The sequence below is a fragment of the Glycine max genome, chromosome 9 (genome assembly GCF_000004515.6).
Source record: "Glycine max cultivar Williams 82 chromosome 9, Glycine_max_v4.0, whole genome shotgun sequence".
NCBI classification, from domain to species: Eukaryota; Viridiplantae; Streptophyta; class Magnoliopsida; order Fabales; family Fabaceae; genus Glycine; species Glycine max.
The window spans coordinates 35,407,521-35,431,787 of NC_038245.2; the positions used below are offsets into that span (position 1 = coordinate 35,407,521).

Genomic DNA, 24,267 nt, shown 5'->3' on the forward strand with positions numbered 1-24,267 from the left:
TTAGGTAAGAAAAAATTATAGATATTAAAATGCTAGGTGAAGGTTTAAATATATATGATCATTTGCAATTGTGAGTCTGGTCTTTAATTAAATGGTCACGACAAAGATTTTTTAAGAGCACCTGCTAATAAAAATGTTTAAAAATGGACCATTCAGAGCACACCAAAAAATAATCATGTTGCATTTGGGATTTTTGAACTGTGGTATACTTATTTTTATGGATGATTGATGCCAAGAAAATTGACAAACAGTGATACCTATGGTACAAAACTAAGCCAACAATTTCCAAGTTGGTACCCTTCTAGTGAGGTAGAAGTAGAACATTGTCTCAAACGATAATATATATATATATATATATATTAAGTTATCATTTAGGAAGGGTTTTCATGCTTGGTTTATATATGCTTATTTGTTTATTCTCATTTCAACTTTCAACTCTCTTTTGCCATAAATTATGAACATATACTGCACAATCACAATTATCTATTGCATTATATATTAGTATGCTTGTGCACTATTTCAATGCCAAATATTCTCTCCCTTCTGTGTCTATTTGTTATTCTCTAGTTCATATCTGCTCTAGGGAAATCAATCTTACCATTAAACTGAAATTGTGACAGAAAAAGGCAAAATGGAGAGCAAGCCACTAGAAAAAGCAAAACCAAAATACAGAAAGGGCTTATGGTCACCAGAAGAAGATAATAAGCTCAGAAATCATATCATTAAGCATGGTCATGGCTGCTGGAGCTCTGTCCCTATTAAGGCAGGTTAGTCCTTTTTTATTCCCTATGATTCTTTATCACTCATATCAGTAACATATTCATGATGTATACCTATTTCCTACTACTACCTAGCAAAGGTTCACTATTCTTGGCTCTTATGCTGTCATATATCATTCCTTGGTTTCTCTTATACCTTGAACTTATGTGACTTCAGATTGAGTAACCAAGTTGAAATGTGTGCATGCTTCACAGTTTTTGGCACTAATAAATTTGACATATCTAGTGAAATGAATTAGCAGTTAAGACACTCTCTGGTTGAATCAATTCTAAGAACTTTGTCCTATCAATTCAAAATTAGAAAAAGGTGAAATGTGGTTAAAACTTAAAAAGTTCAGAATCTTCATTGTGAAGCATTTGATTTGCTAACTTCTATACTTTATGGCTCATTAGATAGGTATTTTGAGCCAACATTATATGTCTCTAGTAAAAATCAAAATGTTGAACTTTAGAAGAATTATGATGGATGTTGGTTGTGAATAACTTTTTATTATTCCTTATTTATGTAGTATTCATATCATGTGAGTTTGTATTTATTTGATTTGATGTTGAGTTGCTAACTAACTACACTTAAATATCTAGGCTTGCAAAGAAATGGGAAGAGCTGCAGACTAAGGTGGATTAACTACTTGAGGCCAGGATTGAAGAGAGGGGTGTTCAGCAAACATGAGAAAGATACAATCATGGCCCTACACCATATGTTAGGAAACAAGTATGCAAGCACAATATTTTTTTTCTTAATTTTTTTAAAATTTTAATGATTTCAAGTTTACTTTCAAGTTTGAAGTAAATTTTGTAATTTTAGTCAGAATACGGTACCCAATAATTAGTGCAAATGGACAAGTCAAGGAAAACATTTTTTTTTCTTTTATCTTTTTTCGAGGCCTTTAATTAAAGAATGCAATTGGATAGGCCAGCTAACTATTTCTATTTAACTTTATTTTGCAGAAGCAATTGGGTTCTACTTAAATACTAAGGAAAAATAGATAAGACGGTCAAACCATGAACTGGCATGGTTAGCAAGTTCTATTTTTAAAGGAGGGAAAGTTGTGAACGTACATAGAAAAGACAATTGTTCTAGTATTCTTTTTGTTTTAATTTAAATTAATTCTGCCCCAATATCAATTGTTTTAGATGTCTCCATCATATATAATTAACAAATAGTTTATTAAATACCACTGTTTTACACGCCAATATACTTAGGTATTCTTTCCTCGTGTATGCTTTGATATGAAATGCGTATTATTTTTTATAATTGTAAAGGGTATAAATATAAATATGTCTACTGCTAATTTAGTTTAAAGGACATCATGATCTTAATTAATTCTACAAAATTAAAATATCGCTATTTATAAATAAGCTCAATTTAGAGAACTTTAAACCTGATAACATTAGTTGATGTCTCAGCTTCATTCCCCCAATTTTATAAAACAAAGTCAACCCATTTTTTTCCAATTAATATGGTGCGGAAGAACAAGGTTTATTGTTACTCATTTTGCAGTGTACACTCTTTGGTTTTCCCTATTTCTTTCCTATAATATTTTTTTTATTAATGGAAACTGATGAAAGCAAATAAAATCATATTGGCCAGGTGGTCTCAGATAGCACAGCATTTGCCAGGAAGGACTGACAATGAGGTAAAAAATTACTGGCATTCATATTTGAAAAAGAAAGTCATCAAAGCTAAGGAAATGGAATCTGATAAACAAATTCAACATGCCGGCTCAAGTTCAGACACAGTGGAAAACGCACTCTCTCCTCAGAAACTTGCAACACAAGATTCAAGTTATGGGTTGTTAGAAAACCTTGACAAATCAATAGCACAAAATGATAACTTTTTCTCGAAAAGCTATAACTTTTCCAAGGAGGCTTATCAGAGTTCTCTACCACTACCAAAACTCTTATTTTCTGAGTGGCTATCAGTGGATCAAGTAAATGGTGGAATCTCAGTGAATTCTGATGATTCCTTGGTCTTGGGGAATGAATTTGATCAAAATTCAACTTTCCAAGAAGCTATAATGCATATGTTAGAAGAAAACTTTGGTGAGGAGTATCATAATCGTCTAATTCACAGTTCAACCACTGAGGTCTATAATTCACAAATAAAGTCAACAAATCAAATGGATGGAAGTGATTTCATGAATTGTATTCCCGGGAATGAGTTACGTAGCAATTTCAGCCTAACCAATCATGGTATGTAGAAGTACTAGGAAGGAGTTTACAAGGCTGCTCAAAAAGGAAGAATAATTTGTAATTAAACATACAGAAAACAAAACAAATTTTAGCAATGTAAAGTTAATGTTCATATTGTTTGAATTGTACTCCTACCCAACTCAAATAAATTCAGTAAGATATGAATAAAGTGTATTTCATTGTGATTCTTCTGGTGTTGTTTTAACATCTTGTGGTTTTCAATGTTCTTTTTGCCTGGAACTGTTTCGCATTTATTGCACTGATTTATATGCTATCTAAGAGTTCTCATCATAAAGCTCAATCTTCCCAGCCTGCAAGGAAACAGAAGTTCAGAACTACACACAAACAATAAACTCTCATGATCATCACTTATTTTGAGAAACAGAACACATAGCAAAATAGTAGCATGTCTCTATTTCAGTTTATTCCTTCACATTTCTCAGCATATGCTTAGAGCCAGATGCATATGATTCAGTCCTTGACCTTGACCTTAGAGTTGCAAAGTTGCAAATGATTTAGAAAAAAAGAATGAAAGTGTGAGAAGGGTAAAAAAGACAAGGAAACAAATTAATAACAAATTTCAAGTTATTGTCGGCACATGTATGCCAATATCCCAGCCTCTTCAGATGGTTAACAGCATGAAAATGGAACTATTATAGCAGAATCATGTAAAATTTCCAGTTAATTGATTCAACTTCGCCTGTAGATGATACTAAACTAAAGCCAAGCATAATAGAGAATTATACTTTACCCAAGTCATCAGTTGAGTAAAGTTTAAACATAATTACTGTGAACTAATTAATTAACAAAGAAACATAATTGGCTTTCTTAATCTCCAAATATATTAACATCAATTAACATATGATAAATATTTTTAATGTCCAAAATCTTTATTGTGATCTTATAATACTGATTCCAATTATCTGTGATTGTGTTTTCAAATTAACACGCCAATCATGAGGATTAGCTGGAGCACAGTGGACAGCAAGTTAGCACTCATCATTTTGCAATTCCCTCCATTTGACAACCATGCCACAATATATACCTACAGATGAGAAAATAAGCACCATAATGTAAAGGAGGGGGAACATGATCAAATGATTAACATACAGACTTACCTAAATAAGAATGTGGATTCTAAAGGTGAGTTGGAAGGAGAAGAATACAATGCAATTCCTTAGGTGAAAAGAACCTAAGTTTCTCCATTAAATGTTAATCACTTACACATTTAACAAAGAAACTTGCTTCAAGCTTAACGATCCAAGGATAACCAATAACCTTAATCCTATTTCTAGCTCTGAGGTTTAATGGGTGTTTTCCCACTGTTCAAGATAAAGAGAGTACCTTTCAATCACAATCTCATCCCAAAATGATAAGGACCAACTTAGGAGCATGGGCCTTGAAGCAAAGCATGGATTTGGTGGACCAATCACAAGAACACGTGCTAATCAAATGGTGAATGAAGTCCAATCTGAAATGAAAAACGTGAAACCCAAACCCAAATTGGTCAACTACTTGAGGAATAAAAAAAAGAGCTAACCTGAAGAAAAGATCCAAAAATAAATCTGATTTGTCATTTGAGTCCAATATTTTTGTTTGAATTTTTTTTTATCAAAATAATGGGCTGAAGTTTATTTTCTTTATTTTTATTATAATTTTTAGTTAGGAATAATATTAGTGGTTGTTGACTTGCTTACAAATATTTAATATCCACTAACTTGAAATATTTTTTTCCATTAAGAGTTTAATTACTAGTAGAAATTCTTGTCATGTCTTAGGACAACTATATGTAACTCATAATTTTAATTTTATCAACGAAGGAGACTTAGATTTGGATGAAATTAGAATTTAGCTTTGTACTAAGTGTGAGAGATTTTCTATCTCTTGGTTATTGTGTAGAATCCTACATTCTTGTTCTTACCAAAATTCAGAACCGTGACACGTCAGGATGAACGTGGTTGAGTGGAGTCCTGAACTTTGCACGTCGGCCTGGAGGGGTGCCTTTGTCAAGAGGACAAGAGGGAAGACTTGCAAAACAAAGAACTCCGATGATCAAGTAAGAATATGAGTTGGGAGAATAAAGTAAGTATATGCTTAAGTAAAACTTGTATGAGCGCGCTCGCGAGAGAGAGAGAGAGAGAGAGAGGCACAGGCTTGTTGCTTGGGTGCTGAGTGTGTGATGGGATTGTGTAAAGGGGTTCAATAAAACATATATTCATATTAGTTAATTTTGTGGGTCCTGGACAGTACATAAGCCCCCCAAGCTTTGAGTCGGCTTGCGGGCAAAAGAGGTTGTCCAATGTTGAAAAAGATTGTCCCATGTCAAGGGAATTTGTCCCATGCTGAGGGAGTTTGTCTGATGTTTAGGGTGGTACTCTTGACAAGCAGAGGGTGACAAGGGAATTTTGCTGCTATCGGGGAGCCTATCCGGGTTATAGTGATCCTTCCCTCATTTTGCTTCTGGGGTGTGAGGAGAGGTAGCAGCGGTGGAGATGCGAAGGTGTTTCTCCGTGTGCAACGTAGCTAAAGTGCTAGGTCATTGTCATCCATCCTGGCCGTTGCAGGCTATGAGTGGATGAGGGACTAAGTTTTGAAATAGAAGTTCTCTCTGACTTTGGTGGCGAGTGTCGCTACGCTTTAGCACTAGGTGAAGCTGGCGAACCCTGAGGACTCCTGTAAGCTAGTCGTTAAGGCTTGCAAGAGTGATGATTTTTTATTTTTGAGGGCAGCACCTAGTTGCCCACCCTTCTTCTTTATGTACAAATGTATGTTTGAGGTCTTGGGTATCATTCTACCCTTGACCACTTTTCAGTGTGCTCTATTGGAGCACTTGAATGTGGCTTTTTCCCAACTTCACTGGAATAGTTGGGCAATGGTGCAGACCTTTGAAATTATGTGTCCTTTCTTGAACATCCAGCCGAGTGCACCGATCTTTTTATTTTTCTTTCAAATGAAATTGTCTGGCAAGATTGGTTGGGTTTCCTTAAACAATGTGTGCAAGAAAACATTTGAGTTTGATTCAAACATATTTTTCCATTTTAAGGACCATTTTTTCAAGTCTTGGTTACTGATGTCATGGCTGATGGTATGCCACTGATGCTTAACAAGGACGGGGAGCTCCGCGTCCTGTTCTACTGGCAATCTGACCCTACCAGGTTCAAGTCATATGATGAGGATCTTGTGACCCTTGTGGAGAGGGTCGACAAAGGAATTTGGGAGCATCTGTCGGCCTCATTGGACGCGCGGGCCATTTTGTCTCTTCCTTCAGCGAGCGATCCTCTCATTGCCTTGGATTGTAAAGTGCCTAACGTCGCCCTTATTTATGTCTGAGGTCGATCTTGACCAAAGAGTACACTTGTTTGTGTTGTTTTTCTTGTTTGTTTTGCAAGTATTATAGGTGACTTCGCCTGGAGGATACTCACGAAGCAGATGGGACCATGCCACCATCTATCGTTGCTCCATCCATTGGAGAAGAGGATCAACCTGGTGGTAAGGTTGGCCCTGTTGTTGTTGGGGCTGAGGTCACCCGCAATGCTTCTTTCTATGTTTTGGCAAAGAGGAAGAAGGATGATGTGCGGGGCTACCTGGCCGCAAAAAGTCCAAGGCCCCTATGTGCCTTCGTGCCCTGAGGCAAGCTGCAGGGTTGATGCCCACTACGGGTCACCTTTTGACTGCGCATGATGTGCCTTTGGCTCCACCGGTCGTCGAGGCTCTTATTGCTACTCCTGCTACTTCTACTCCTTTACCTCCTCCCGTTGTTTCTATTTAGGAGGTTACCTTTGCTGCTGTTGAAGCTACTGTGCCTGCCACTCAGGCTGACTCTGTTGTGGTGTCGTCGTCCACTATCGTGATACCTTTGCTAAGTGCTGGTGTGGCAATCACTGGTGCTCCCATCATGTTGCCCCCTTCCTCGTCAGCTCAATTGGCTTCTCTCTCTACTTTCTTGGCGGCGGTGGCGTCGCCTTCTTCGTTCTCTCGCCCTCGAGTCTTCCTTGATCACTTGTACACCTCTAGTGATGCTAACTTGTTGTGGGGTGCAACTTATAAGCTGGAGCAGAAGACCCCGGTTGGTTTTATGTCAGCCTTCGACAAGAACTTTATTAGGTCAGCTGGGGTGCAAAATGCTATTGACTTTGCCAAAGCTTTTCTCCAAAGGAGTTTGGAAATTATGAAGGAGAATGTACTGCGACACTAAGAGCCTATGCAGAAGGTGGCGTCCCTTTAGGTGAAGGTTGCCAAGTGGAGGGCTACTACTCAAACACTTTGGCAAGTGGAGTGGCCTAAGGTGGCCAATGCCACCATCGTTTTTGCCGAGGTTGTTAGGTCAAACCGCCAACTATCTTCCAAAGTTGGTGGTGTGTTGGCCAAGTTGCTACGGACCCAGCTAGATGGTGATGAACTGTTTAAACACTGTAAGGACATGCAAGCAGAGAAGATGGACTTGGGTGGTAAAGTGGAGAGTGTGGCGGCTGAGAGGGACGAGATTGCCAAGGTAGTTGCTTATTTAGAGGCCCTGCTTAAGGAGTCAGAATCCAAGTTGGCGGAGTTTGAGCTATGGGTTACTAAGGAAAAGAAGGCCAATAGGGAGCTTGAGGAAGAGCTACTTTTGTACAAGAAGGAGGTCGTGTAGCAACATGAAAAAGTATTTCACAAGGCTGTCAGGCAGACCAGCTTCTTCGCAAAGGACCTTGACTTGGGTCTCTTCGATCCCTTCAAGGATGTTAATGATGGTGTCTTGCTTGATGAGGATGACATTGCTGTAGAGGACGAGGTTGTTGATGAAGAGCATGGTGCTGCGGAGCAAGGCGAGGATGTCTGTGTCTAAGCTGCCTTTGTCTTTTTTTTTCTTCTTTGTTGGAATTTGGCTACATAGGCCTTGTAACTATGACAATTATTTTTGTTTTTCTTCAATGCATATGGTTTTCATCAATGACAAATTTTGAACTGTTTGTCTTGTGTGTATGTACGTTGCTTTTGTCTTTGGAATGCTCCATTCATGTGGTCATATGAATAGGCCATCATGATGTATACATCATTGGAAGCAAGACCTTGTAAATGTAGAGATAGAACTATTGTGGTATTGTAAAAAGTAGAAAGACGCAGAGTCATTGCAAGTTTGATTTCAACATGGTTAAAGGTCTTGTCGCCCATCTGGTAGGGATTCCTTCTGTTTTGTGGAGCTTCTCCCGTGATGGTAGTGAGGAGTTAAGTTTGACTTGCCTCTAGTTAAAGGTCTTGCCTAACCAGTGTGGGGACAGGTCGCTTAACCTGCTAAGTTTCTCCTCTGATGGTTATGAGGAGTTAATGTGAGCGACTCTTGAGTGAAGGTCTTGCTTTGCAATTCGGTGGTGGGTCACCTTGACTAGTGAAATTACTCCTCTGATGATTTTGAGGACTAGGTGTAGCTTTGACTTGATTAAAAGTCTTGCCAAATAGTGTGGTGACAGTTTGTTTTATTGAACTTAGGCCTTGGACAATGGTCCTCGTAGTTGCTGCGAGTGAGCAGACCAATGCAGTTCCTTGGGTTTTGTGTACCAAGGGCAGACCTTGGGTTTTGTAGAAGTATGTACCAAGGGTGGGCCTTGGTTTTTACAAGTATGACGGACCATGGATTTCTGATAGGCCTGTATTCTTGCACAGATAAAAGTTAGGAATAAGAAAGATTGTCAGGGACAGACCTTACGTACCTTGAGTTCCCATGGAGATGGAACTTAGTAAATATGAGGGCTCACCAAGGGTGGACCTTGAGCTTTGTCAAGCTTGTGGAGCTATGTCGAGGCTTACCAACAAGCACGAAGCTTGGATTTTGTGGACCTTTGATGATCAACAAGCCTGAAGCTTGGGTTTGACAAGTATTATGCGCAACATAAGTGTTGTGCTCTTGCATACGTGGCACTAATTGTGGGTGGCATGTGTTAGAGACAAATCGACGTGCTTTTGCATACGTTCCCCTTACAAAGTGGCAGGTACTAAAGACATGGTGGTGTGAATCAGTAGGACTCACCAAGGGCAGACCTTGAGTTTTCCAAGCCCTTTGAACTATGGACCAGGGGACTGTCTGACGGGTTTTGGGCATCGTGCTCTTGCATACATACCACTCGTCGTGGGTGGCACACACTGGAGACGTGATAATAAGCTCTGGATGTATTTCACTCGCTGTGGATGGTATACACTAGAGGCTTAGTAGGGTGATCGTGCACACATGCCATGAGTGGTACGTGCTGGAGACTTAGTAGTATGCTCTTAGATATGTGTCACTCGCTGTGGGTGACATATACTGGAGTCATGATGGTAGTACGCTTTTGCATGTATGCCATTTGTCGTGGGTGATATACACTGGAGTCGTGATAGTGATACGCTCTTGCATGTATGCCACTCGCCGTGGGTGGTATAAACTGGAGTCATGATGACGTGTTGGTGCGCACATGTCACTTGTTGTGGGTGGCATGTACCGGAGGCTTAACAGTATGTTCTTGCATATATGTCACTCACCGTGGGTGACATATATTGGAGTCATAGTAGTGTGCTCATGCGCACATGCGCACATGCCGTGGGTGGCATGTACTGGAGGCTTAGCAATATGCTCTTCCATATATGTCACTCATCATAGGCTACATATATTAAAGTCATAGTAATGTGCTCATGCGCACATGTCGTGGGTGGTGTGTAGTAGAGTCACAGTGATACACACTTGTATAAGTTCCTCGTACAAAGTGGCGTATATTGGAGACTTAGTGCAAGAAGAGGGGCTCACCAAGGGCGAATATTGGATTTTAAGAGCCTCGAAGCTATGTCTATGGATGCTCTTGTCTTGATAAGAGAAATGTGAAAAGGAAGGGATGTAGAATTTTATTCAATGTATTTAATTGAGTACAAATTTCCTTGGTTACCCTAGATGTGCCTTGTTAAAAACCCCTCAAGCCAAAACCTTGATTTTTTTACTTTTGGAACAAAAGACCTGAGTAGGGAAAAATGTACAATATTGGGTTTGGAGTGTAGGTCAGCTGAAGTAGAACTTCAGTTGAGTGGCGTTCCACATTCTTGGAATTGCTTTGCCATCCAACTCCTGCAGTCGGTACGCTCCATTGTCAAGGTTGGTTGTGACTCTGAAGGGACCTTCTTAGTTGGGGCCAAGCTTTCATGCTCAGGGATCTTTTCTGGCTTCACCTCGGACTTGCCACATGAGGTCGCCGGGTTGAAAGGCTCGTGGCTGAACCTTTGTATTGTATCTCCTGGATGGTTTCAAGTTCCACCCTCATATTTTCTTCATTTTGTTGTTACTGGAATAGTAGTCTCCTTGTCGATGGTTCCTCGACTTCAACGAAGATCATGGCATTTGTGCCATATGTGAGTCAGTAAGGATTTTCGTTGGTTGCTGTTTGGGGTGAACAATGATACGCCCAAAGTATGTTGTAGAGTTCTTCTTTCCATAGACCCTAAGACATATCGAATCTAGTGTGCAGGGCCCTGAGGATGACTCTGTTAGCTACCTCTGTCTATCCGTTAGTATAAGGATGTTAGATAGAGGTGACTAGGTGCTTGATGCCTAGCCTTTTCTGGAAGTCTTCGTATGTATGTGCTTTGAATTGAGTGTCGTTGTGGGTGACAATGGCATATGAGAGGTCGTACCTACAGATGAGGTGTTTTCAGGTGAATTTCTCCAACTCATTGGTCGTAATTTCCTGCAATGGTCTTGGTTATATCCACTTGGTGAAGTAGTCGATGGCAACTAGTAAGTATTTGACTGCTCTTGAGGCCTTTTGGTAGTGGTCCCAGAATGTCCATTCCCCACATGGAAAATCCTGGGGAGCTCAGACTGTGAAAATTTTTAGGAGTGTTGTGTGGCACATTTGCAAAATCTTGGCATTGTCTGCATCTTCTAGTAAAGTTGAGGGTGTTTGCCCTAAGTGTTGACCAATAGTAGCCAGCTCGCACCGCTTTGGTGGCTAGGAAACATCCTTCAGTATGGAGACCACAGATCCCTTCATGAAGTTCTCTCATGACGTAGTCTACCTATTGGCAGTTTAGGCATTTGAGTGGGGGTGTTATCAACCCTCTTTTGAATAGCTTGCCATCAAGAATGATGTAGTAGCTGGCCTTCCATTTGAGGTGCTAGGCTTCATTCTCGTTTGGTGGCAGGACCTTCCAAATTAGGAAGTTCTTGTAAGGGGTTATCCAATTTGGTTCCTCCTCTTCTCCAACCATAATTTCCTCAACATATAAGGTGGGAGTTTGGAGCGTCTCCTAAATGATGGTCTTGAGATGTCCAACCTTGGTGCTAGCCAGCTTGGAGAGTAGGTCTGCTCGGGTATTGTTTTCCTTGGGGATGTAGTACATTTTGAAACATTTGAAATTGTCGATGAGAGACTTTTCTATGTGATAGTACTTGAGTGGTACTGTTTCCTTGGTCTAGTATGTGTTGGCAAACTATCCTTGGACAAGCTTTGAGTCTGTGTAGCATCGTAGCCTCTTGGCTTCGACTTCTCTTGCTAGCTTCTGACCTGCAATGAGCTCCTCGTACTCTAAAGTTGAGCTTTAGGGATTTCTCTAGAGTGATATTGTTAGGGCCTTCGAGGATGATCCTTGCCCTATTTCCTTTTACGTTGGATGCGCCGTCAATGTAAAAGGTCCACCAATCTAGGTGGTTGTGTTGTTTCCTGTGAATTCTGCCAGAAAATCAACCATGAATTATGTCTTCTTGGGGTCGTGTGGTTCGTACTAAATGTCAAACTCTAATAGTTCGATAGACCAAGCCACCATCCTTCCTGGGAGTTCAGTCTTTCTCAAAACCTGCTTGATAGGGTAGTTCATCTTGACTACCACCTGATGACTCTAGAAATAGGGCTTGAGTCATCAGGCTGAGTTTATGAGTGCTAATGCCACATTTTCGATCATTTGGTAGTTCTTCTCGATGTCATGGAGTATGCGGCTGGTGAAGTAAATATGGAGCTGGTGCTTCCCTTCCTCTTGAACGAAGGCTGAGCTATCGGCTTCGTCAGCTACTGAGAGATACATGAGTAGTGGGGGCCCTAGCCTGGGTCGACTTAAAATTGGCAGTGTGACTATGGTCTTCTTGAAAGCCAGGAAGGCTTGTTCACAAGTCTTGTCCCATGAAAAGGGCTCAGTTTTCTTGAGTAGTTTGTAAAATGGCTTTGCCTTTTTGGCGAGCTTCGAGAGGAACTTAGACAAGGATGCTAGCCTATTGTTCAACTTCTGAACTTCTTGTATGTTGGTTGGGCTACGCATCTCCAATATTGCAGTACATTTGTTGGGGTTGGCTTCAATCCCCCGATGGGTGATCATGAAGCCGAGGAACTTGTCGCCCCCTACTTTGAAAGTACATTGGTCAAGGTTGAGGCGCATGTCATATTTTTTTAGTTCCCCAAAGACTGCTTCCAAGTCTGCCACATGTTGGGGTATGCTTTGAGACTTGATATCCATTTCGTCCACGTATACCTCGACGTTTCATCTTATCTGTTGTTTGAAGACTCAATCCATTAGTCGTTGGTATGTTGCGCTTGCATTTTTAAGATCGAAAGGCATGACCCATAACATTGTAGCAAAAGTTGGCATCTTCAGTGATGAATGTTGTTTTGTCCTCGTCCGGAGGATGCATCCTGATCTGGTTATATCTAGAGTAGGCGTCCAAGAAGTTTAGCGCATGGAACCCGAATGTTCCATTGACTAGCTCGTCGATGCTGGGCAAAAAGTATGTGTCTTTGGGGCATGCCCTATTCAGATCAGTGTAGTCGGTGCACATTCGCCATTTCCCGTTGGCCTTTTTTACCATGACTAATTAGCAAGCCAGGTTGAAAACCTAACCTTTCTGATAAAGTTTGCATGGAGGAGCTTGTCGACTTCTTCTTTGACGGCTTTACACCACTCTTCTCTCATCTTTCTTTTCTTTTGTGATAATGGTTTGGCCTGGGAGCAGATAGCAAGTTTGTAGTAGATTATGCTAGGGTGGATTCCTGACATGCCAGATGGTTGCCAGGAAAATAAATTTGTGTTTCTGCATAGCACATTAGTGATGCGCTAGTGCTCGTGACTAGAAAAGTCCCTACTAAGCGGCGTGCAGTGCCCGGGTTTAGGTCCGAGTTGCAGCTGGACAAGCTCTTTAATGGGTTTCGGGCCTTTGTGGGAGGTGTTCTCTTATAGATCTATGTCAAATTCACCACCTAGGCTGGCTTGGTAGATGGTTAGGGCTCGAATTTGAGTGCCTTCAGCCATTGTAGGGTGAGGCGTGGTAGGCTCTCGAATGGGAGGATACAGTGTTATCTTCAGGCTCTCTACAAAGCACTATCTTGCTTGCTTTTGGACAACCTTGACGGTTACAATCTCCCCTATCAGTGTAGGGAATTTCATCGTCAAATAGGGCGTGGAGATTCTGACTTCAAGCTCATTGAGTGTCTTTCTGCCGATTAAGGAAAAGTATGATGTGTTTGTGTCAACCAGTAGATATATGATGATGAAGCTCTTAGAGAGCTTGCCTTGACCGAAGGTGGTCATTAAGTCCACATAGCCTCTGGTCTTGACTCTCTTGCCTGCAAAACCGAGGAGTGAATCAACATAAGGGTGGACAGTGTCGGGTGAGACCTCGAATCTCTAGAAAGTTTTCCAGTACAAGATATCAGTGAAACTACCCTGGTCGATAAGGACCCTAGACACCATGAAGTTTGCTATAATGATAGGAGGAAGACTTCGGTGTAGGGGTGTGTCGACAAAGTTAATGTCAATGTCCCGAATGGCGTGCAAATGATGTTTTTGGGACTGGCTGGACTATCCCCCATAGGAAAATCCGCTTGCAATGGTGTTGATTAAGCCTTTGATTTGTTGTGCGAGTTCCTATTCAGCTGGAGGAGGTCGCTCATGCCTTTATGGCTGTCGTCTTTGTCTGCCTCTGTCTTCTGCTCTTCTTTTGTCTGCTTCTTGGTTCCTATGTTGCTCATTTTGGTGTCCTTTAGGTCTTGCTCCTACTTGGTGACCGTTTGGTCTCTTAACAAACTAGGCTAAGTACCCAGCCTGTATAAGTTCTTCTATCTTGTCCTTTAGGACTCAAAAGTCTTCGGTGTTGTGACCAATACCATGGTGATATGTACAGTATTTGGTTGCGCTTGACCCTAGCCTGGGAGGTTTTGTTTGGGGTAGCCGAATGGGTGCCTCTAGGTTGAATGCTTCCTAGAGAATCATGGTGCGATTAGGCGTTAGGGGTGTGTAACACCTATACCCAGGTTTCGTCTGACCCTTGTCAAGCTTATGCCTCTTATCCGACTTGTGCAAGTCGGCCTTGGTGTTGGCTCGCGCTTGTCAGGCTTTTGTCTGACTTGGTGGACTTCATTACAAAATCTGAACATTTCTTTCATCTGGATGTAGCCCTTAGCTCGCTCACGCAGCTCGTCCATGCTACTGGGTGGTTTTTTGCACAGACTGTCTGCAAACTTGCTGAGGTGTAAGGCGAGGAGCATGGAATGCAATGCTACCTCGGGGTTGAGATTTCATATTTGGGTTGTTGTGTGCCCAAATCTGTCTATGAACTTTTTGAGGGACTCGTCATCAGCTTGTCGTAGACTGGCCAAGGCAATCGAGGTCATGTGGTGAGACTTGGTAGTGGCGTACTGCATACTGAATCGTTCGACAAGGGTGCTGAAGATGTCTACGGACCTAGGTGGGAGTCCACCATACCAGGTCAATACTGCTCCCTTGAGGGATGTCGGGAAAACACAACATATAATCCTGTCATCGTTGGAATAGAGGTTCGCCTATGTTGGGAAAACACAACATATAATCTCGTCTGGATATGTTGTCCCATTATACCGCTCAAGGTGCAGTGGTTTCTACCCCAAGGGTATGTCTACCTCCATGATGCGGTCGACAAAAGGATATCGACGGACAGTCTGCCTTGGTGGACGATGCATGTAGAAGAGACTTAAATCATGTGTAGTGTTGCCTATGCGTCTGGGGTGTGATTCCCCCTGGATGCTTTTAGGCAAGGTGTGGGAGGATTATTCGTTGTCTTGGGGATGTCTGACACGAGCCTCTAGCTTGTCATGGTCATCCTTTAGCTTTGTCAACTCTTTCTCATGTCGTTGCTCCATCTTCGCGATGCGGCTTTGAAGTTGTTGTAGAGTGTCTGTGTTTGTCATAGCTGCCAAATAAGGATGGGAGTCTGTGAAGGGGGTCTCATGTCTAAGGCCAGACTGAGTGTTAACCATGGATGGATGTGAGAGAATTGATGAGAAACCACAGGGTATGTTTTACCGCAGCCTATGGTGGGCAGCAAATGTTCTTACCAAAATCTGGAACCGTGACACATCAGGGTGGACGTGGTTAAGTGGGATCCTGAAATTCGCACGTCGGCTTAGAGAGGTGCCTTTGTCAAGAGGACAAGAGGGGGACCTGCAAAACAAAGGACTTTGATACTCGAATAAGAATATGAGTTAGGAGAATAAAGCAAGTATATGCTTAAGTAAAGCTCATATGAGAGAGAGAGAGAGAGAGAGAAATAAATAAACTTGTTGCTTGTGTGCTGAGTATGTGATGAGATTGTGTAAAGGGGTTCGATGGAACCTGTACTTATATTAGTTGAGCGTGATTGTCAGTCCTTGTTTGTAGGGACTGTTGTAGCCTTGGAAGATAATTCCTAACTTGTAGATAATAACAGGGAGCTTATAGATAATGTAAGAGATAAACATTTGCTTATAGATAAAAGGTAAAAGATAATTGTACCTTGTAGATAATGTGTGATATTATAGATAATTAATTACCTTCCTATAGATAAGATATTCAAATACATTTTGAATATTAATAGGTTAAAAATAATATGTTTGTTGGGGAGCCTGGTTGCTAAGGGTTAGGCATCCGCACTCCTGTAGCAGCGTGGAGGGTTGACATATGTCTCTGAATGCCATGTAGGATGCCATGTGGATTTTGTGGGTGTTGGACAGTATAATTCTTATCAAAGAATTCATATACTCTATGGAGAATTTTCCTCAACTTATTGATCCTTAGGGATTGTGATGTTGTTCATTCTCATTTCTCACCTCAATCTGTTTTTCCTTTTTTTCTACAAAATTTTTCTTTAATTTTTGTGCCTGGTAAGATGTTGAATTGTGATATATGAAAAAAGAGTCCTCATCATTTGGTATCAAAGCCTAGCATCAAAGTGTGTGTTAATTCGGTTTGGTGCCTTGATCTCATCAATTTTTGAGTTAAGTCCTGGCATCATTTTGTGCGGCTTTAATTTAGATTTGTTCATGCCAATTTTGCTACCTGTTGTTCGTCATATATGGCCAAGTAGTTGTGCTTGTTTGAATTTGTTCATGAATTTTGATTGGTAGTGCCTCAATTTCAAACGGTGGCATGAATTAGAATTTGAAATTGGATTCAAATTTCATTAGCACTTGATTCAGTAATTGAACTGTTTGGTGCCTCTTCCTCGAATTTGTCTGCACACATGATTGGTTCATCAATTCTGATTGGTGCAGTAACGTTTAATTCTGATTGCTAGCATCAAATTCAGTATTTGTATTGCAAAGCAACTTGGATCAATGGTAGATCTAAATTTTCCATACGATTCTATATATTGATACTGTTTACATCCAAGTTTTGGTCCAATTAGAATCTATTTTAGTGCTAGTTGGAATTTGTGTCTATCGCAACCTACCCTTCGGCAGGAGGGCGACGCGGGGCTCATAGGTGCGTCTTCCAAGAAAGAAAAATGTGCGGAGTCGCCACCAACCTTTATTTGAGGAAAACATCGGAAAAACTGGAAAAGGTGTGGTCTACGAACTTTTAGTGTGAAAGGTTCGGGAGTTTTTTTTACGCACGAGGAAGGTATTAGCACCCCACATATCCGTCACAAGGGACAACAACCTTTAATCAAATGTGCAAATATGACTTCAAAATGTTTTATTTTCCCTTTTTTATGTCTTTTTGTGTTTTTATGCTTTTTATGTTTTTTGTATTTTTTATCTTTTTTTGGTCGACAAGGGTGTTTCCCTCGCTCCTACGTATTCCTCAATTGTTATGAGGAAATCAGACCCACGTAGTTCTTTGAGAACTAAACGTTGGTTAAGTTGTTTTGATCTTTTTCCGCAAGATCGATTTTAACCTGACAAAAGTCATTTAAGGCGTTGGACCATTAAACGATCTTTTGATTCTTTTGAAAGGAGAGAAACGTTAAGGCGTTGGACCATTAACAATCTCTTGTTTTTGAAAGGAGAGAAACATTAAGGCGTTGAACCATTAACGATCTCTTAGGGTGGTCGACAAAAGCAGAGCTTTTGCTCCTACATATCCTCAATTGCGATGAGGAAATCAGACCTACGTAATTCTTGCAAAAGCGGTAAAGTTACATGTTGACTTTATGCTTTTAAACGGTCCATGTTAACCGATAAAAGCAAAGAGGACCGTTTAAGGCGTTGGACCTTAAAACGGTTTTTAGTGATTTTTGCGGACAAAGCTTGATTTGTGAGTTGATTTTAGCCTTAGTTTCACCTTGGTTATTAGTCAATTTATTCAATGAAACTTCCAAAGAAAAATGCCCGATTGATTTTTTTATTATTTTTTTATTTTTTTCAAGATATTTTGATTATTTTATTATTTTATTGCTTTTTTTTTGTTTAATCGAGGTTACAGCGTGAACGATCGGTTAGATTTTGTATTAACAGTGATTAAATGAGATTACAACACAAATGATCGGTTGAAATTCATTTTATCATTTATTAGGTGAGAAAATGGCATAAATAAACGGTTAAAATCTCGTTGAAGCGGAAGAAAAGAAAACTGAAAGTAAGCGAAATGAAAATGAAAGTACACAAAATAAGAAATGAATTGAAAGTGTCGGATTCGAACACTTACCGGTTGAAGAACGAAGAACAAATGAAGAATGGATGAAGAACGGTGAAGAACAGAGGAAAATCTTCACAGATTTGCTCACGGAAACGTCTTGGAAGCGTTACGGAAGCACTTCAACTCGATTTTTCTTCACGGAAACGTGTTTTTTTACCCAAAATAGCCGAAATGCATAGCCTAAGGGTCATGAACCTTTTTGAAACAACCCCCCTCCCCTATTTATAGGGAAAAAGGGAGGTGCTTGGCCGCCCAGAGGCTTATTGAGGAAGATTTCTAAACGCACCCCAATTATTAAGTTCACCCCCCTTTTTGTACTTTACAGAAAAGTTACGGAAGCATTATGGAAGCCCCGGAAGCCTCGGAAACCATTTTTCAAATAAACGTGAACGAGCTTGCCGCCCAGTTGCTTCCTCCTTAAGAAATCCAACTTCCAAAATGTTCCGGAAGGGCCTAGATTCGAATTGCTATTTACACCTCTATCTTGATAAGTTCACCCCCCATTTTTGTGTCTTTGGCTGTTTTCTTTCCAAAATCTCACGAAACTTTACGGAAAGCCTTCCAAAGTGATCAACAATGGTCCTTGGATGAAATTAGAGTGTAACAGTTTATTTAGACATACCCCACTTTGCAAAATACACTCCCGTTTTTGTGTTTTTGACCGATTTCTTACCGAAACATCTCGAAACTTTATGGATTCCACAACGATGGGTGTTAAAAATTTTGAGGTGGTCAAACGAAGGTCACATGCCGACAAACAATGGTCCCTAAACGAAATTAGGGTATGATAGTTGCCCCTCTTTACTTATCTTTTATTGGAGATAAAAGGGAAGTAAAGATAAGACACTAATTTCGTTCGAGCTGAATCTTTACCCGACCAGCCACTAGCGCAAATCCAAGCAGTAAAACCCGTGAAGGCATGAAGATACTGAAATTCCTTCTTTTCTCATTTAATTCATTTTCATTTTCACTCTCCCCTTTTTTTTAAAGCGTACAAACAAAGGATGTCGAGTCCTACAAAGCACAGGGGAAAAGGATATTGAAGTTTTTGAGGTGAAGACATTGTCGTCTTCGAAATGCAAATGAAGACATTGTCGCCTTTTGAAGGCATGCAATGACTAAAGACATTGTCGTCTTCGAAATATAGATGAGGACATTGTCGCCTTTGAAGGCATGCAATGATTGAAGACATTTTTGTCTTTGAAATGTGTGCAGATTACCGTATAGGCCGTCTCTACATGCTACCGGACACTTGATTTTAACGGCAGAAATGAGACTTTTTCACGGTCTCGGCCGGAAGACGCTGACATCTCCGGGAAAGGTGCAGATGACGACGTTAGTCTATGTGTGTCAACGGGCTCGCTTGCCTCTAGCTGACAAAAGGTGCAGATAACCATAAGGTATCTCTGCAAGTCATTGGACTTGTCGTCTCTGGATGGAAAAGGTGCAGATGACGATGTTAGTCATTGCATGATACCGGACCCTTGAGTCTGACGGATAGCAAACGAGACTTTTTCGTAGTCTCGGCTGAAAGACGCTGACATCTTTGGGAAAGATGCAGATGACGATGTTAGTCTCTGCGTGTCAACGGGCTCGCTTGCCTCTAGCTGACAAAAGGTACAGATAACCATAAGGTATCTTCGCATGTCATCGGACCTGCCGTCTCTGGATGACAAAGGTGCAGATAACGACGTTAGTCACTACATGCTACCAGAACCTTGAGTCTGACAGATAGCAAACGAGACTTTTTCGCAGTCTCGGCCGGAAGACACTGACATCTCTGGGAAAGGTGCAGATGACGACGTTAGTCTCTGTGTGTCAACAGGCTCGCTTGCCTCTAGCTGACAAAAGGTGCGGATAACCATAAGGTATCTCCGCATGTCATTCGACTTGCCATCTCTGGATGACAAAGGTGCAGATGACGACATTAGTCTCTGCGTGTCAACGAGCTCGCTTCCCTCTAGCTGACAAAAGGTGTGGATAACCATAAGGTATCTCTGTATGTCATCGGACATGCCGTCTCTGGATGACAAAGGTGCAGATGACGACGTTAGTCTCTGCATGCTACCGGGCCCTCGAGTCATGATAGCAGAAGGTGGGGTGGTCGACAAAAATGAGGCTTTTGCTCTTATGTAGTGTCGCAAACTACCCTTCGGCGGAAGGGCGAGGCGTGACTCGTGGGTGCGTCTTCCAAGAAAGGAATACGCACGGAGTCGCCACCAATGTTTATTTGAGGAAAACGTCGGAAAAACCGGAAAAGACGTGGTCTACAAACTTTAGGTGAAAGGTTCGGGAGTTGTATTTACGCACGGGGAAGGTATTAGCACCCCACACGTCCGTCGCAAGAGACGACAGCCTTTAATCAAATGTGCAAATATGACTTCAATTTTATGTTATTTTCGCTTTTTTACGTTCTTATGTCTTTTATATTTTTTATCTTTTTGTGGTCGACGAGGGTGATTCCCTTGCTCCTACGTATTCTTCAATCGTGATAAGGAAATCAGACCTACGTAGTTCTTTGAGAACTAAGAGTTGGTTAAGTTATTTTTTATCCTTTTTTGCAAGATATATTTTTATTGAATGAAAGGTCATTTAAGGCGTTGAACCATTAAACAATCTTTCGATTCTTTTTGAAAAAAGAGAGAGAACATTAAGGCATTGGACCATTTAATGATCTCTTTATTTTTGAAAGAGGTAATAAAGCTACATGTTGATTTTAGGCCTTTTAGAAATCTACATTTAACCAATAAAATCGGAAAAGACCATTTCAAGGCGTTGGACCTTAAAAATGGCTTTTTTAGGTGATGACAAAAGCTTGACTTATGAATTGATTTTAGTCTTAGTTTCACTTTGGTTATTAGTCAATTCGATTAAGAAAGAAAAATCCCAAAGAAAAACGTCCGATTGATTTTTTTGATTATTTTACTAAAAGGTATATTTTTTTATTATTATATTATTATTTTGCCTCTTTTTTGGTTTTAAACATGGTTACGGCATGACCGAACGGTCAGATTTCATTTTAACAGAAATTAAAAGATGTTACAATATGAATGATTGGTGGAAATTTATTTTGTTTTTTGATTTAGGCGAGAAAATGACTTAAATAAATGACTAAAGCACGTCAAAAGGGGGTACGGAAAGTAAATGAAATGGAAATAAAAGCACGCGAAACAAATGAGGACCACTAAGGGTACATAGAATGAATTGAAAAGTTCAATTTCGGGAACTCACCGGTTGAAGACCTAAGAACGATGAAGAACGATTGAAAATCTTCGCGAAATCACCCAGGGAAACGTCACAGAAGCGTTACGGAAGCGCCTCGGCTTGAATTTTCTTCACGGAAACAATTTTTCTCACTAATTTTATGTGAATCTCAGATACCAGGAGGGTTGAAAGTTTTTGTTCTTCCCTCCTTCCCCTATTTATAGGAAAATGAGGGAGGACCATGCCACCCAGCTCGCCCAGGCGAGCTAGGTTGCTTCCTCCAGAAGGCGGTGCCTTCTGGAGAACTTCCTGGAAGGCCCAAGTGGGCCTGGTTGCTATTTAAACCCCCCCTGTTTACTAAATACACCCCTTTGCCTTTTTTGTTGATTCTTTTTCCGTAACGTTACGGAATCTTACGAATTACGTAACGACACTTGCTTTCTTTCCGTAATGTTACGAAACCTTACGGATCACGTAATTTTCCCTTTTTTGGCTTCTAGGATGTTACGGAACTTTACGGATTGCGCACTAACACTTCCTTTTGACTTTCGGCATGTCACAAAACTTCACGGATTGTGCAACAATGCTTTCTTTTGACTTCCGGCACGTCACGGAACTTCACGAATTGCCTAATGATGGGTGCCAAGTACCTCGAAGTGGTCAAGCGAGGGTCGCATTCCAACAACGGATGGTCCGTGGATGAAATTAGGGTATGATAGTTGCCCCTCTTTACTTGTCTTTTATTGGAGATAAAAGAGAAGTAAAGATAAGACACTAATTTCGTTCGAGCGAAACATCATTTGGCCGGTGAATCTCCCTGCCAGCGGAACCTGCAAAAATTTTGAAAATAATCAGTACCGAACGACCAACATCATCCTGATACTGTCGAATTCGTTCCTCTTGGTTGACACAAAGTGTAGAATGACCATAGTTTGTCTTTGCGTGCCATCGGACACGATCGCCTCTGGATGGCGAAAAAGTGTGGGGAATTACTGATGGAAGCTTGCTTGTGGAGCTTCTATGGAGGCTGGATCTTTGAGCTTCAATGAGGTCCTTCAATGGTGATTTTTCACCATGGAGATGCAGCGGAAGGCAAAGGAGAAGAGGATAGGGGAGGCACCATCCACTAGGGAATAAGCCAAGGAAGAAGGAGCTTCACCACCAAGAATTGCCTTGGATAAGAAGCTTGAAGAGGATGCTTTAATGGAGGAAAAGAAAGAGAGAAGGGGGGAGCACAAAATTGAAGGAATAAAAGAGGGAAAGAAGTGGAACTTTGAATTGTATCTCATAAGACTTTCATTCATCAAAGTTACCACAAGTGTTACACATGCTTCTATTTATAGACTAGGTAGCTTCCTTGAGAATATTTCTTGAGAAAACTTCCTTGAGAAGCTTCTTTGAGAAAACTTCCTTGAGAAGCTAGAGCTTAGCTACACACACCCCTCTCATAACTAAGCTCACCTCCTTGAGAAGCTTCCTTAAGAAGATTCCTAAAGAAGCTAGAGCTTAGCTACACATACCTCTCTAATAGCTAAGCTCACCTCCTTGAGATGAGAAGCTAGAACTTAGCTACACACCCCCTATAATAGCTAAGCTCACCCCCATGACAAAAAACATGAAAATACAAAAAAAGGTCCTTACTACAAAGACTACTCAAAATGCACAGAAATACAAGGCTAAAACCCTATACTACTAGAATGGCCAAAATACAAGGCCCAAACGAAGGAAAAACCTATTCTAATATTTACAAAGATAAGCGGGCTCATACTTAGCCCATGGGCTCGAAATCTACCCTAAGGCTCATAAGAACCCTAGGGCCTACCCTTGGATCTCTAGCCCAATCTACTTGGAGTCTTCTACCCAATGCCCTTGCGGGATAGGATTGCATCATTCCCTCCACCTTGGAAAGGATTTGACCTCAAATCCCGAGGTTCTTCATACTCTGGGCTCCTTCCCTCAACACCTGTAAAAAGAACAAAAACATATGTATTAGTGGTGTTTGGTATATTGAAGTAAGGTAAGGTCTGAAAACCCATTTCTTTGGCATCTTCCCCTGAAGGAACATGGTTTCTCACCAACTCAATGAGTGGTGCTACAAGTATAGAAAAATATGGGACAAACCTTTTGTAAAAGTTTGTTAAGTCATGGAAGCCCCAAATGTTTCTCATACTTGGTGGAGTGGGCCACTCAAGAATGACCTTTATTCTCTTAGGGTTCATGGGAACCCCTTGATCACTATTTGAAAAATTAAGAAAAGTAACGCAATAAAACATACCTTTTTCTGTATTTTCATATTGATTATTCCTACCAAAAAGTATGACAAACCTAAGGTGTCCCATATGAGTACCTAAGTTTGTATTGAAACTAAAAATAAGAACAAACCTACCTAATGGGTCCCTATGTACACACACCATGAAGATGTTAGGTGTACGAGTGATTTTACAAAAGAGGGTTGCACCACTCAAAACATTCATCATACCACCTATTTTAGGGACTCGGTGCCTAATAATACCTATTTTGGGCACCAACAAAGCACAAGGATTTAAACTCTTGTGAACCAAACCCTCATCCAACAACTTCTTTACTTGAGGAATAAACTCAAGCCCAAGAGGTGTGGCAATGCTAGCAAGTGCCTTTTTACAAAAGAGAAAATGTGGAGGTTGTCTAAGAGGGAAAGTTTCTTTAATGTTTGTCTTTATTGTAAAATGAGTTTCCTTCTTAGCTAAACTCTTGGAGGAGACACTTACCTCCTTACACTTCTCTTTAACCACTAATGGTTGTCCTTCTTCTTGGGGGTAGATTTCTTCCCCTTTTGCTTTTTCACTTTCACTAGAGGAAGGTGAAGTAGTAGCCTCATCTTGTCTACTATAAATGTCTTGGCCCCTCATAATCATGGTTTTTGTGGTGGGGCATTGAGAAGTAATGTGTCCTCTTCCAAGACATTTAAAGCACTTTATAGAGCTAGTTTTCTCTTGCATACTAGCCTTAGGGGCTTGCTTTTCTATTGTCTTCCCCTTATCATCTTTGGGCTTAGAAGGTGTCACCCCTAAGATGCCTTGACCTTGGTCTTTCTTTGGATAAGAGTGAGAGCCATAAGATTTTGAAGTAGACTTCTTTTTAAGTTGTTGCTCTACCCTTATTTCCCAATCTAAGTTAGCCTCTACATTGTCCTTCCCATGGAAGTATGAGAGTTTAATGTTAGCCTCTTGAGGCTTTCTTTCCTTTTCTCTTCTATGGGAGT

At 40.8% G+C, this 24,267-nt stretch overlaps 1 protein-coding gene across 1 annotated transcript; it reads left to right on the forward strand.

Annotated features, from left to right (window-relative positions):
* The first annotated feature begins 376 nt into the window (after positions 1-376).
* Positions 377-3,176, forward strand: LOC100794713 (transcription factor LAF1). The gene is made up of 3 exons (XM_006587253.4): positions 377-767; positions 1,362-1,491; positions 2,371-3,176. The coding sequence occupies exons 1-3, from the start codon at positions 632-634 to the stop codon at positions 2,978-2,980; spliced, it is 876 nt and encodes a 291-aa protein (XP_006587316.1). The 5' UTR covers positions 377-631; the 3' UTR covers positions 2,981-3,176.
* Positions 3,177-24,267: the final 21,091 nt, after the last annotated feature.

Bases quoted from the DNA above. Each gene is read 5' to 3' on its own strand.
- LOC100794713 (XM_006587253.4), top strand. From the start codon at position 632: ATGGAGAGCAAGCCACTAGAAAAAGCAAAACCAAAATACAGAAAGGGC. The intron at 768-1,361 runs GTTAGTCCTTTT...TTAAATATCTAG, and splicing joins CTCTGTCCCTATTAAGGCAG to GCTTGCAAAGAAATGGGAAG. The intron at 1,492-2,370 runs GTATGCAAGCAC...CATATTGGCCAG, and splicing joins CACCATATGTTAGGAAACAA to GTGGTCTCAGATAGCACAGC.